The sequence below is a fragment of the Amblyomma americanum genome, chromosome 1, assembly GCF_052857255.1.
Source record: "Amblyomma americanum isolate KBUSLIRL-KWMA chromosome 1, ASM5285725v1, whole genome shotgun sequence".
NCBI lineage: Eukaryota > Metazoa > Arthropoda > Arachnida > Ixodida > Ixodidae > Amblyomma > Amblyomma americanum.
In genome coordinates, this window is record NC_135497.1 from 537660950 (window position 1) to 537675841 (window position 14892).

The window sequence follows — 14892 nt, forward strand, 5'->3', positions numbered from 1 at the left end:
AAGTCCAGTGGCGGCATCTTGCACTGATGGCTCGAGGACCCTACATTGAATAGGAATATGTTCTCTCGTTTCGCTGTCTTTCATGCAGCAACTGCAAACGTCATCCGTGGAGTCAAATTTTTCCTGGCACTTCGCCCATACTCACCCAGTTTTGGACTCGAAAAATAAGCCACTCGGTTTTAGACTGGAAAGAAGTATTCCGTTCTACAGAGCTTCAACTACGGCTTCATCTTTTTTGCTTTGCCGGTTAGTACAGCTTTTGAGAATCGTACTTTGTTTCAAAGTTGCCTTACTGTCGGTTTCTTCCCTTTGATATCTCTATTTATTAGCTAGCTGTCTTGTTCTTTGCCTTCCTGTAGTAGTGAGACTACATCTGTATAAGCACCTGAAAATTTTTCCGCCCATCACTTCTCACCCACATGTCGTAACCGTTCTTCATAATCCACCTCAATTTTTTGCCTCACGCGCATCGAAAGTTGACCACCCCATATCACCTTGAACTTTTTCATTAAAAGTGTTTCCATGTGCCTCAAAGAAAACCTTACCAACTGTCCTCTGCTTTATTTCAAGTGACGAATTTGTGACAACGTCCAGCCCGGTACCATTGTGTATTTCGATAGTCCTCGAATAACTTCATAATTGTCAGAACCCAATAGCACTCAATTCTTCAAGACAGCTGCGCTTCTTTCTCCAATATTTATAAATTACCCCCTTGATCTCACTTGTACTGTATGCGATCATTTATCCATATACCATGAGACCTGCTGGCCTCTGCGAGTTTTTACTGCAGGTTTCTAAGTTTTGTAGCGTCATCGTAGCAGCGTCATCACTTAAAATGGTGACTCCCGATTTCCCAGCGCTAAATCTCAATCCTAGAGCTTACGCACCTTTTCCAGAAATATCAGGCAAGTCTGCTAGAAGAACGATGTCCTCGGCATATATGAATCCCGGTATGCGACTTGTCTCCAATTGGCCCCTTCACCACCACGACAAAGTAAACGCTAATCATCTCGTTTCTGTCTTCCGTTCAATAGCCCTGATGCAGAACATATATAGCAGTGGTGATAAAGGGCATCCTTAATAATAAGAATTGGTTCTTGTGGAAATGAAATGGCGCAGTATCTGTCTCCAATATCGTTGGACACCTGAACCGCGCCGTAAGGGAAGGAATAAAGGAGGAGTGAAAGAAGAAAGGAAGAAAGAGGTGCCGTAGTGGAGGGCTCCGGAATAATTTGGACCACCTGGGGATCTTTAACGTGCACTGACATCGCACAGCACACGGGCGCCTTAGCGTTTTGCCTCCATAAAAACGCAACCGCCGCGGTCGGGTTCGAACCAGGGAACTCCGGATCAGTAGCCGAGCGCCCTAACCACGGAGCCACCGCGGCGGGTCATCCTTGCCAAAGGCATCCTTGCCAAAGTACCTTTTAAACGCTACTCATTCTGCGTCTTCCAATTCCTGCCAATTCACAGCTGCCTTGTTCTCCATGCAGACTGCTTTTAATAAACATATTCGTTCACATCCGCACCCCCTTTTTTCCTAAATGTATATAACAGGGCAGGTTTTTTACATTGTCATAACCCTCTTTGACGTCTAAAAACGCCATTCACAGTGATCACGCTTCGCTTGCAACAATTTCGATACAATGGGTGGCTGCGAACATGTTCTTTATTCAATGCCCTTCACTGAATTCATTCTGTTGTTCTCCCCAAACCTCCGCCTCTTCAGTCCTGCCCGTCTGGCCTTAATCTCTGTTTCTAAGCGCCTCCAGAACCCTTAAAAAGCCTGTTGCGTTATCCGCAAGCGGCCAAACTTCCGTTCCGCCCATGCCATGATTAAAACGGCTGCCACCCTGTTGGAAACACTTCTTGCGTCCCGCTGTTCGAAATTCCTTGTGGGTTTTAACTACCTAAAACACCATTTCATATGCCAGCTTCCTCCTATCTCGATTTGCTGCCAACACTGCTTCTGCCAACACAGTTCTAGTACTGTGCACATCGCTATCCTCAAGTGCGGAGTAGTCATTCGCATGTCTTCCAATCCCCTTCCTACACACATTGACACCCCTCCTCCTTCCCTCTTAAGAACGTCGTTCAAGCTTCTAGCCACCACGAAATGATTTCGGCCTTCATTTTTCTCCTGTACCTAACGTTTTGTATGTTAAATGATTGACTCCGTAGCCGCCCCCCTTCCCGACAGTGCAGTAAATTTTACTTCTGCTTCGTCGTTCAGTAATTTCCTTTATCGCTTCTCCTCCCTTGCAAATATTCTAGTCCCCTGCTACTATCACACTTTCGTTTCCAGTCTCCTGATCTCGTTTCCTAGAGTATTTGTCTTGCGCGTGCGCTACTTTCACCTCATTCTTTTTCCAGCTTCCCTTGCCCTTGTATGGATGGATGGATGGATGGATAAGGCTGAGTCCTTTAAATCAGGCGGTGGTTCAAGCCACCTAGCCACCAGTCAGAAAACCTTCGCTTGGTTACTTCTACACGCGTAAAATCTACTTTTCCTTCACTCCCCTTAAAGCCCAGTGCTTTGAACAAATCAGCCCCGCTCCTTTCCACTGTAGGATGAAGCCCTTTAAAGAAAAGTATCAAATGTTCATCTGTTTCCTCCTCCTCTCCACAAGCACCGTACAACGAGTCTGTCTCGTGGCACCTGACTCTATACCTCTTAGTCCGCACAAGTCCTGTCCTGGTGTCGAACAACAAAGAGCATCCCCTACAATTATCATACATATTTTCTTCGTCAATTTCCTGCTTAAAATTATTGTATGCTCCCAATGCCGATTTCGTCAGCATCGCTCTTGTCCACAGAGCTCTGTATGTCTTGTTAACTTTTTCTTAACCGACAATTGCCTATTTGCCCCCCCCCCACCCCCCCAACTGCTGTCCAGATAATTGCTTTTTCAATTTTCTTTTTCGCTTTCTCCATTTCGTATCAGCATTCTTTGCGTATAGGTGTCTGAAAACTTTCCTAGCCCACTGCTTTTCCCCCATTTTTATCAATCGCTCCTCAAATGATATCTTACTGCTAGCTTCTATGCTTTCGAACGACGCCCATCCCATATCACTCTGTACCACCTAATTTGGTGTATTGCCATGTGCTCCCAAAGCTAGCCTCCCTACGCCACGTTATTTGATTTCTAACCTTGCTTGAACATCTGGTCTCATGCCCAGGACCGCATTTCCGAAAGTCAGACTAGGAACCATCACCCGTTTCCAGATCCCCCTTACCACTCCTTACATACAGTAATTTCACAGTGCCTATTTTTCATGACAACTGCATTCCTGATAGCTTTATTAATTACATATTTTCATGCACAGTTAGATACTCAGCACCATTATTTATCCACACCCCACGATTCTTGTACTCATTCGCTACTTCCATCGCGAACTCCTGTGTTTTATGCTCCCCGCCCTCATCATTAAATATTATGACTGCAGATTCTTCCTTACTCAACTTGAAGCCTAATCTATCTACCTCTGTACCACAAATGTCTATCAACTTCTGCAAATCTTCCTTGTTGTAAGCCGTTAGCACTATCATCCGCGTAATTATTCACGGTAATGATTGTTTAATTCATTCTCCTTGCTTGAAAAAAAGAAATGTTGAAGCCTAGTCTGTTGCTCTCTAGTTTGGTCTGTAACCCATGCAGCTACAACATGAACAACAAAGGAGACCGTGGAAATCTTTGCCTAAACCCCCGCTGTATTCCTACCGGCCCTGATACATTTTTCCCATTTTATAAACACTATGTTACCTTTATATATATATATCTTTTAAAAGATTAATTACTCCATATTCTACAACCAATGTGCCCGGTATGTTCCACAAATCCTCTTGAATAACGTTGTCTTGGGCTTCCCTAATATCCAGAAATGCTAGCCATAGGGGCCTGTGTTCCTTTTCAGCAATCTCTATACACTGCGTCAGTGAGAACAGATTGTCCTCCAACCTTCTTTGTTTCCGGAACCCTTTTGTAGCTCCCCTAACACCCCCTCATTTTCCATCCAAGCCTGCAGTCTGTCCTTTATAATGTGCATCACCGCTCTGTAAACCGCAAAAGTCACTGTTATGGGACGGTAGTTATTTATGTCAGCTTTGTCCCCCTTTCTCTTATATATCATGTTCATTCCGCTTAATCGCCATTCATCGGGGGCCTTTACTATACAATATCAGTTTGTTCACTACATGTAATAATGTTTGCTCGGATTTTGGTCCTAGCCTATTTATTAACATAATCAGAATACCGTCTGGTCCTGTCGACGTGGAACTAGGAACCTTCTTACCTGCCTTTTCCCACTCTCCTCAAGAGAAGCATTTGCAGTAACCGGTCTATCCTGCTTCGATAAAATATGTGCAACTTTTCTTTGTTTAAAGTTTTCTGTCATCCTTCTTCCTATGTGTTTCATTGCTTCATCCCCTTCTAGTCGACTACCCTGATCTGCAACAATACACCTTTGCTCTAGCATAGTCTTATTACTCAATGTATATAGAGCTGGAATTCCTAGCTGCTTTTCTAACCTTTTTATTTACTTTTGACATCCATTGGGTACCCTTTCTTCTAATTTTCTCATTAATCAAGTAAGAAGCTTCCCTTCTACACTTCACGAAGATATCCCGTTTTCTGTCTTCTTCGGCTTCTGGTTCCCCCCACTTCTGAAATAATTTTGCTCCATGGACGCTTCCTGACGTTTCTCTACCGCCTTCTTGACCTCCTCATCGCACCAACTCTTGGGTTTCCATCTTTTTCCTTTTGGCTTGACTCGCACCTTAACTAGCTCTAGCTGAAGTAATCGAGTTAGTTTGGTATAAGTTCATTCTGTTTCATTATCCTCAAAAATTACTTTCGTATTTTTTAGCTGCTGATTCCAATTGCTTTTCTGACGAAATATTCCCCTCTGATTGTGCATCTAGCTTCAGTCATTCATTGGTTTCTCTTCTGAAACTCAACTTGATACGCTTGTGAGCACAACCTAGACATATGGAACCATGTTCATCTATGCTCATTACCTCTAATCTATTATACATCCTATGTGACATATGTGCTTAATCTATCGTCGAGTGCAGACTCCCTGTCTCCCATATTATGAGCCCTTCACACTTCTCGGTATTGTTGCCTACAACTTCACCCTGCCTACCCTGCCTGTCACACATATCTTGCAGCATGCTTCCTGTCGAAACTGCGTTGCCATCCACTGCAGGTACTCTGTGTGTGCATTCATGTCGCCTAATACAATTATCTCACCCTGTCCTCCTACCTCGTTCAATGTAGCTTGCAATACATTCTACCATTCTTCTGTTTTCCTCTTTGGCATTAGCTCCTGTCCACAGGTACACAAATCCAAGGAGTGTTTGCTCCCCTGCCACTTTTCCTGTTAGACATAAATGTTCCTTGCAACCTAGTTTAACCCTTTTAAATTTCATACTTTCATGAATGAATGCCCTAATTCTACCCCCCTTTCTACTGCCCTCTATTCTATTGCAATATTCCCATGCGTAGTCTGGGCTACAATGGGTTGCTCCATGTCTCTAAGATGTGTTTCCAGTAAACCATGTAACATTATCTCCTCCTTCCTTAGCTGTTCTTCTATTTCCTCCCATTTTAGCCTATTCCTGCCATCTTGCATATTATGGAGCATGTAATATATAGTTGCGTTATGGCCCATCTCACCAAACACAATCTCTTATGCACTAGTCAACATGGTTTCAGGCGTGGATTTTCCTGCAATACGCAGCTGGTGGAGTTCGTTCATGATTTGGCATCGGCAATCGATAAGCAACAAATTGTGGACTGCGTTTTCTTGGATTTCCGCAAGGCATTTGATGTTGTCGCGCACAGTCTTCTTCTCTCCAAATTGAAAGCGTATAACCTGGATTGTAAAATAATTGCGTGGATTGCAGAATATCTGTCGTTACGAAGGCAGGCTGTTGTTCTGAACGGTATTTCTTCACAGTATGCACCAGTTACGTCGGGAGTTCCCCAAGGCTCAGTATTGGGACCACTTTTGTTTTTGCTGTATATTAATGATATTTCAGTTGGCATACAGTCTTCATTCAGGATGTTTGCCGATGATTGTGTTGTTTACAGAGTAGTAAATTCCACTTCTGATTCACAAATCCTGCAAACTGATTTAGATACTGTGGCAGACTGGTGTGTACGTTGGGACATGTCCTTAAATATAAACAAAACTGTTCACGTCACCTTCACAAGAAAACGTGCTAATCATCCGTATAGGTATAGAATTAATGATCTTACTCTCAACATAAGCAAGTCATTTAAATATCTAGGCGTCTTTTTTACATCGGACTTACGATGGAATAAGCACATTAATTATATTGCGAATAAGGCAGCGTCACGTTTGGGTTTTCTACGGCGGAATTTTAGCCATTTACCAAGTAACTTAAAAACACAGCTGTATTTCAGTTACGTACGCTCCATACTTGAATATGGATGTGTTTGCTGGGACCCACACACATCTGAGTGTGTAGGAAAATTAGAGAAAATTCAGAATAGGGCAGTTAGATTTGTTCTTGGTAATTATAATTGGCAAGTTAGTATGACGGAAAGCAAACGAAAACTTAACTGGCAAGAGTTGAAGGACCGTAGAAGGTACATCAGATTGAAATTTTTCCATGAGATTTATTATTCAAAAACTGGCATAAACCGCGAACAATATATCCAGGCACCTCATTATATATCAAAGCGACTAGACCACTGTTTGAAGGTCAGAGAATTTTCTTGCAAGGGTGACGTCTTGCGTTATTCTTTTTTTGTTAGAACTGTTCGGGACTGGAACAGTTTGCCATCGAGCATTGTATGTATTACATCTAACGAAGCATTTTTCCATGCACTGCAATAATTGCTTTATACCTATAAATGAAGTCTGTACCCCCCTGCTGTAATGCCCTGCGGGGCGATGCAGGTAACTAATAAACTAATCGAACCTATATCTGAATTAACTTGGCCCGGACCCTTGTGTCTATTTCTTCTCATATGGTTCCGTCATTTATTTGACCTTGGTTCTTCCTAGTCTACACTGGTTCTCTCAATGTTCTGTGTCCCCCAAAAGAGCTGTTGCCTGGCGACCTATCCTACTCCCTACCCTCTTGCCAGCGGCACCACCGTAGTGAATGCCATCCTCTGCGAAAGGGTGGGAGCTTACCTCGTACACATCCCTGTTAACTTCTAGTGCCCCGTATCCTAATCGTTGACTCATTAACCTATTTACAAGGTTAGCCTCAACCACCCTTCTTTCCGTTCCACTAAACTGCCTCTGGATCTCTGTGATTGTGCATATGCACCCATGAACACTCTCAGAGGCCTCTCTAAGCCTACGCATCCCCACTTCTGTTTCTCGAGGTGAATAAGGATCGACATCTGAGCTAGATGGTAATGCAACACGAAAATGATTTGCGCACTCACGACGAACGACAAGGTGTGTTGTCTTGTCTACCGTGTCGTTCGTCGTGAGTGCGCTAATCTTTTTCGTGATTTTCTCGAGGTTCTGGCTCCTCCCCTACAGCACATCGTTGAGACCAGCCTAGATAACGACAAGGTGGTTTTTATCCATGTTGGCTCCTACCACCTCCTCAGCTTTGGCCATTGCATTTGCCATGCGCTTTTCCACCTTCAGGTCCCCTTTGAGTTCCTTAATCGTAGCTGCCCATTCCCCTTCCAACGTCCGAACGGCCTCCTCGAAACGCTTACATAGCCTGCACGTGAAGCTATACCCATCTGCCTCAGCTAAGCTCCCGAATTCGGTGTCGTCTAAATAACACCAACGGTCCCACTCCTGCCACTGCACTAGCTCCCCGTCCACTTTGGCTTTCCTAGCTTGCCGACCCATCGTCCGGCTGACTATGTAACGTAAAATCCCTCCAAATTCCTACACAAAGACCTACGGCACGCACACCTCCTCTAGCCTTCCTACCCCTAACTCAGTTTTTAACTACCGCCCCTAAAGCATGCACAAAAGCAACTACCAAAAAAGCACTTAGCTTCGAACGAATTCGCTGGGGCTCCGAAAAAAGCGTTCTCTACTGACGGCGTCACGAGCCAAAAGTCTTACCTTGTTTACCTTGTATTTACCTTGCCCAACGCCCCCTACCAAAAATTGAGTCTTGATGAAATGAGGGCCTTTTCTTTCGCGCCAGCTTCGAGTCTCACCGAAGGTCTCTTGTTTCCAAAAAAAATAAGACAGACGGCCATTCCAGCAAAGCATTTACACTGATGGCGTTACCTGCGCTCACACCGACAGAAAGTTTAATATTTTTTCTGCTCTGCCTACGGTAAGCCCCATTGTATTGGGTACAAGCCTACAATGCGCGGGAAAAGCGATCTAGGTACATAGATGTCACGTCTTCCAGAGTTCGGATCATTTGACATCTATGGTAGATAAACAGGCCTTTGTGAACCAGCGACCGTAATTAGGATGATTCTGTTACGGTGAACTGTTTACATGCAAAATAACATGGTTCAAAGCTCTCGGCACTTTTATTCTCTTGGAGAAGTTGGACTTCTCGAGCCCACATCTAGTTCGAGCCGGACTGCGTTTGCTTTCTGCTTAGTACGCAGTCGCCGTATGCGACCGAGCTTGACAGAAGACACTTTTGCTCGATGATTTCTTGCTGCAGTGAAATCAAATGGACTAGCCTGACAGCCTTCAGTGCTGGCTGCAGGCATTCTAGGACCTTGTTGTTTTCCTCAAGGCAGGTGTTTAGTGGTTTCAAGCATTTCGTTGAGGCTGAACGTAATTTAGGAACAAGAGAAGGCGCCCGCGTAAGGCAACATTACGCCAAAATAATCGCGTAATGTATATTGGCTACGAAAACAACCCCACTGATTACTTCTTAGAGTCAAAAATGGTACAATTTCGTGTGTTAAAGAGCCTTTGTCTTTCTGAAGGCTCCCACAATCTTCGAGAGCTTACCGAAGGCGTATCAGTGCTAATTGGCACTAAATGTTGGCGATATTCAACGGGGGTAGGTTTCGGCATGTTCTTGAGATAGCTGAAGGTTATGAGGAATAAATATGCAACTTTGGACAGTAAAGAAAAGAGGCGAGCCAAAGATATAAATTTTACGCAATAAAATGCCGAGAGCGATCGTACCACAGCGCTGAAATGACGGCTGGGAAAAGTGCTTAAACAAGAAAGCTGGGCTAGTTGGTGCTGGAATCCTGGCTGCGACGTGTTCATCATCATCATCAGCCTGGCTACACCCACTGCAGGGCAAAGGCCTCATTCATGTCTCTCAAAATAACATGGTCCGTTGCCAGCTGCACCCATCCTATGCCTGCGAACTTAATCTCATCCGCCCACCTAACCTTCTGCGCCCCCTGCTATGCTTTCCTTCTCTTAGAATCCACTCCGTTACCCTTAAGGACCAGCGGTTGTCTTGCCTTCAAATCACATGCCCTGCCCAAGTCCGTTTCTTCCTCTTGAGTTCGAATAGGATGTCATTAACCCGCGTTTGTCCCATCACCCACTCTGCCCGCTTCAGTTCTCTTAACGTTACACCCATCAATTTTTTTTCCATGGCTCATTGCGTTGTCCTTAGCTTAAGCTGAAGGCATTTCTTTAGCCTCCACATTTCTTCCCCGTAGACGAGTACCGGTAAGATACCGCTGTTGTACACTTTTCTCTTGAGGGATATTGATAAACTGCTATTCATGATGTGAGAGAACTTGCCTTACGCTCCACCCCATTCTTATCCTTCTAGTTATTTCCCTCTCATGATCCGGATCAGCTGTCATTACTTGCCTGCCCTCGGTAGACATTTTCCTTTACCGCTTCCAGAACCTCACTGCCAATTGTGAATTGCTATTCTCATGCTATACTGTTGAACATAGGTATGGTTTTCTTCATGTTAATTTTTAAACCCACCGTTCTGATCTGTCTAACTCATCGATCATGCTTTGCAGTTCATCTCCTGAGTGACTCAGCAAGGCAATGTCATCAGTGAATCGCAGATTATTTAGGTATTCTGCATTAATTCTTATCCACAACTGTATCCACAACTGTTCCCAATTTACGCCTCGGAATACCTCCTGTAAAAAGGCGGTGAATAGCATTGGCGAGATCGTATCTCCTTGCCTGACGCCCTTCATTATTGGAATTTTATCGCTGACTTTATCGAGGACTATGGTAGCTTTGCAGCTGCTGTAGATATCTTCCTGTATTTTCGCATAAGGCTCTTCTACACCCTGATTCCGCAGTGCCTGTATGACAGCTGATGTTTCCACTCAGTCGAATGCTTTCTCGTAATCAATGAAGGCTATATATAGGGGTTGGTTATATTCGGCGCATTTCTCTATCACCTGATTGATAGTGTGAATATTATCTACTGTTGAAGATCCTTTACGAAAGCCTGCTTGATCATTTGGTTGATTAAAGTCTAAGGTTTCCCTGACTCTATTAGTGATTACCTTAGTAAAACCTTTTAGGCAACGGACAGTAAGCTGATCGGTGTGTAATTATTCTAGTCCTTGGCGTGTACTGCCTTATGAATTAAGATTATGTTTGCGTTCTTCGAAGCTTCTGGTACGGTCGAGGTAATAAGGCATTGCGTATACAGGGTGGCTAGTTTTTCTAGCACAATTTCCCCTCCATCTTTCAACAGATGTGCTGTTACCTAATCTTCACCAGCTGTTTTTCCCATTTGCATTGCGCCTAAGCCTTTCCTTACTTCCTCTTTCTTTACTTGTGGGATAACGCATTGCTGTGCGCTACTGCCTCTCTCATTAACCCTTTTATTACATTCACTATTGTATAGATTTGTCACTTGTGTAGAACTCCTAGGCTACTTTATCTATCTTATCCATATTGCTAATGTCATTGCCCTCCTTGTCTCTTAACGCATACATCTGATTTTTAACCAATTCCTAGTTTCCTCTCCACCGCTTTCAGGCTACCTCCGCGCTTTAGAGCATGCTCAATTCTCTCCATATTAAACTTCCTTATGTCGGCTACCTTGCGCTTATTAACTTCGATAGCTCTGCTAGTTCTGTCCTGTCTTAAGAGTTAGACGCCATCATGCTTTGGCGTTTCTTAATAAGATATTTTGTCTCCTGAGATAGCTTGCTGATATCCTGTCGAACCGTCCTACCGCCTACTTCTACTCCGCACTCGTTAATGATAGCTTTCAGATTATCGCTCATTGTATGGGCATCCCGATGGTCTTCCTCTGTTAGGGCTGAATATCTATTCTGCAGCGATATCCTGAATTTCTCTAGTTTCCCTCTTATCGCTAACTCCTTAATGGACTTCTTCACTAGCTTCTTTCGTTCGCTGCTCAAGTCTAGGCTAATTCGAGACCTTACCATTCTGTGTGACATGCTAGCTAGCGTAAATAAGAGAACGGACAAAGACAGCGAAACCTAAAACTACGAACAGGTCATGTAAAATCTTAGGCGTGGGAGGAGGTTTTCAAGCAATGAAGATGCTGCACAAAACTGACCTTGCAGCAATTGAACAATATCAGGAGAAAGAGCGTTTTCAAAACTGGTTTAAAAAAATCAACAGGTCAGGACGGTGCGTGTACATAATTCTCATATTTTTTTGCCCTTTAGTGCCATAGCACTCATATGATCGTCAGAGCAGAAAAAAAAATCTCGCTTGCGCATCTAGTTTCTGCTTGGCTTCTTCCCATAGCAACTGGGATGCCAATGATCAGCAAAAAATTTGCTTGTGTATCGCAATTTGCCATTGGAACTCCGACGCTAATGTTAAGCCTACGTATACGTACTGTGTTTATCTTGATTGTGCACCGATCGTTGCCTTAGCAACTGAAACGCCAAGAGGCAAGAATTTGGCACGGGCCACACCCGAAATTTGATCTTGGAGGTTGACCTTGAGAATTTGCACCAAAATCGATGTCAAAACATAACTGAGCCTGTGACAGACGACGGCGACTTTCATATTTGACCCGGGTCGTTTGCAAAAACATTGGCCTGCGTGACCCCGCAAATTTAGTTTTGCCCGATTTGGGCCAAAATCTTTGTCCGACTGTAATTGAGCGTGCCCAACACGATGTTGATATTAAAACTTTGCCCGGGAACGGGAGAATCCACGAAATCGGATTTTGGCCGATTTGGACCCAAATCGATGTCCAACAGTAAATGACTGTATGCCCGACACGATGTTGACCTCTAACTTTGACCCGAGTAATTTACAAAAATTTGGCCCTGTGGTTACCATGAAAAAGTAGTTCACGGATTTACGATTTGCGCCATCGCGTTGCTATGGTATCTCTTGTGGCGTCACTATCTACATCACCGAACTTTTGCGCGTCACACATCGCTTTAAGTGTATTTAAGCCCCAGCTATATTTTTAATAGCCGGCAGCACATAGACTACAGTTGAGCGGAACATATCCTGGTTCTTTTCCGCTTATAGCCCGTAGGAAGAAGTTTACGAGCGCAGATATCGCAGTGACCACAGCAGAGTCATTAACGATGCAGGGTCGATGTGCGCGATGATACGTACTGCGTTGTTAAAAAAAACATGCAATAATCCTAGAGAACGGCGTTCTGTTTGATTTATTGCTTACTGCACGACAGGAGAGATCGCACCGGAGGCCTTACGCTTGCGTCGTCGTCGCCTATGTATACGATGTGCGAGCGGGGTCAGCTGTTTCCTCTGCAGTCTGCGGCCGCCCTCAATAACTTCACGTCGTTTTTCTCGCTCCGAAGGAGCCTAGTTCTACTCCACGCGTGCATAACGACGAGACGCAGCCGCTCGCAAATCAGCTGTGAGTATCTCTGCCTTGCGTGATCCGTGGTAACCTTGACACCATGATAGCCGGCGGCCCATGTGGCCACGATGCGTCTTCGTTTCAGGAGCGAATTTTCTGGCAGATAGAAGCGGCCCAGTTTGAATCAGTAGGGTTTTTAAATTTAATTGTCTTGGCTATGAATGCGTCTGTTGCTACCGGACAACATACCAAGAACGAGACACAGAACTGATTTTTGCTTTAATAGAACATGGATGGAATTGTCATCTGTTTTCTTTCAGGAAACAGCTCAGTGCGATCTGAATTTTACAGAAAGTTTGAGCAGTATTTTTTCGTTTTATAACTTCTGTGGCCCATCATCCCAAGTTTCTTTTGAACTTCCCACAGCTAGAAACAGCGCTTTACGACCGTCCGTGCTGGCTCATATCAACATATGAGTGAAACTCTAAGCACATCGTAACATTTTTGCCATCTCAAGAACGGGAATATCAGGCAAAGAGTCGTGAAAGGCATGAAAGCTATGGAAAGGCAAGCAGTGCGTGCACTAAAAGCTTCGCCCCGTTTTCTACTTTTGAGCAGCTTAAACTTTAGCACCGCCGCCCGTATCAACTACCTCCAGTGGGTCGTGACACTCGACTCGTTGACGCTGCACTTCCCTTGGATTGAGGAAATGACAGGCAAACCCTATCATGCACGTGCACCAAATGTTGTGACTCGTCACCGACGTGCGTATACAGGATATTTCACTTCACACAAATTTTAAAAATAAGCTTTTTTTAGATAGCAGAGCGCTTTTTTGGGCTTAGCATTGTGAGCGGTGTAGTACATTAGAAGAGAGCTACGAAGTACTAAATAGCGGCTCGGTTAACTATTAATGAATAGTTAACTTTTAACTATTATTGTTGGGCTCCTTGCTTTAACAAGTTAGCACTCAGTATTAGTTAACAGCCTGCTAGACAGCTCATCTTAGCTGCATTCTAATGTACTACATTGCTGGAAATGCTGTGCCGAAAAAAGCACTCTTCTAAGTCAGAAAGCCTAATCTTAAAATTGTGTAATCTTAGGTGAAACGCCCTGCACCTTAGAATACGCTGCTGGAAGCCTCTGCCTGTGGAGAAAATTTACGTTCAACAGCGCGACAAAGCCGTAATAGAGGACTGGCAGAAACGCCGGGTTGAGCCTGTGAAGCACATTTATCTGCGGCTCGTGTCACCGTATCGCTCTCGGAAAAGAGCACCGAAATACCACGGGCTTCATCGACATCATCCAAGAGAGGAGGGACTGTGACGTTTCTGTGCACATCACATCACGCTCTCTACTAGCTTTTGCTCACCGGACATTTGCGGGGGGGCTGCAAAAAGCTCCGTGCGGGAAAGTACAGCAAGCGTAATTGTAATAGGCACCTACAATGTTGTTTTTAATAAGCTTTCGGCCTGTATATTGCAAAGGTCGATATTCTTTTTTTTGTCCCCTAGCATTTCTAGCCCCCATCTGGGATAAAAAGGTGATAGCAAACAAACAATGGTAGTCGCCGGCTTCGGCATTAATTCCGGAATTCCAAACTGGCAGGTAGGCCTATCAGAAAACTGGAAAGAGTAGGTTACCAAACAGCGCCTTTTTGCTTCGCCCAAAGCTTCATTTACCCTGAGATAATTTGTGCGCATGGGAAAATTTCGATATTCAACGTCTATGAAACCTTCCGTGATACTGCATTCGCGTCCTGGTCGTGTCGATTAACTGAAGCCTCTGTGTGTGCCGCAGGGGAGCGAAGCCATCCCATCGCAGGCTTCTGCTTTCGTGCCTGTATTCTTGCTACGTTTGGTGCAGCTGCCCTGCCGTTTTTCTACGCCGACGATGGTAAGTATTTTTGTTTGCGCTTCCTTCATTGCGCTTTGAATGGTATGGGCCGGGGAGCTGATGGGAAAAGTGGGATGCAGGCAGTGCATTCGTGTCTGTTCCGTTACGAACAGACACGAACTTAATGCCTTCCGAAAGTCGGTTACGTGGAAAGTGATTTTCGAAAAGTTTTCAGGAAGTTGGTTTTGCGGATAACGAGCACGGTTAACTCCACTTAATCTGCAAAATTTTGTTGCAACAACAGCGTTCACATAAGGTTTAATAAGAAACAGTGGGGCCTAAAAAGGACAACATAA

At 44.4% G+C, this 14892-nt stretch overlaps 1 protein-coding gene across 2 annotated transcripts in view; it reads left to right on the forward strand.

The window, feature by feature from the left end:
- LOC144116285 (uncharacterized) overlaps positions 1-14892 on the forward strand; it is a 284670-nt gene that overhangs the window by 27912 nt on the left and 241866 nt on the right. For both annotated transcript variants that reach the window (XM_077651022.1, XM_077651023.1), the window contains exon 4: positions 14501-14596. In XM_077651022.1, coding sequence (XP_077507148.1) covers positions 14501-14596 — 96 coding nt within the window. The remainder of the gene's footprint in view (positions 1-14500; positions 14597-14892) is intronic.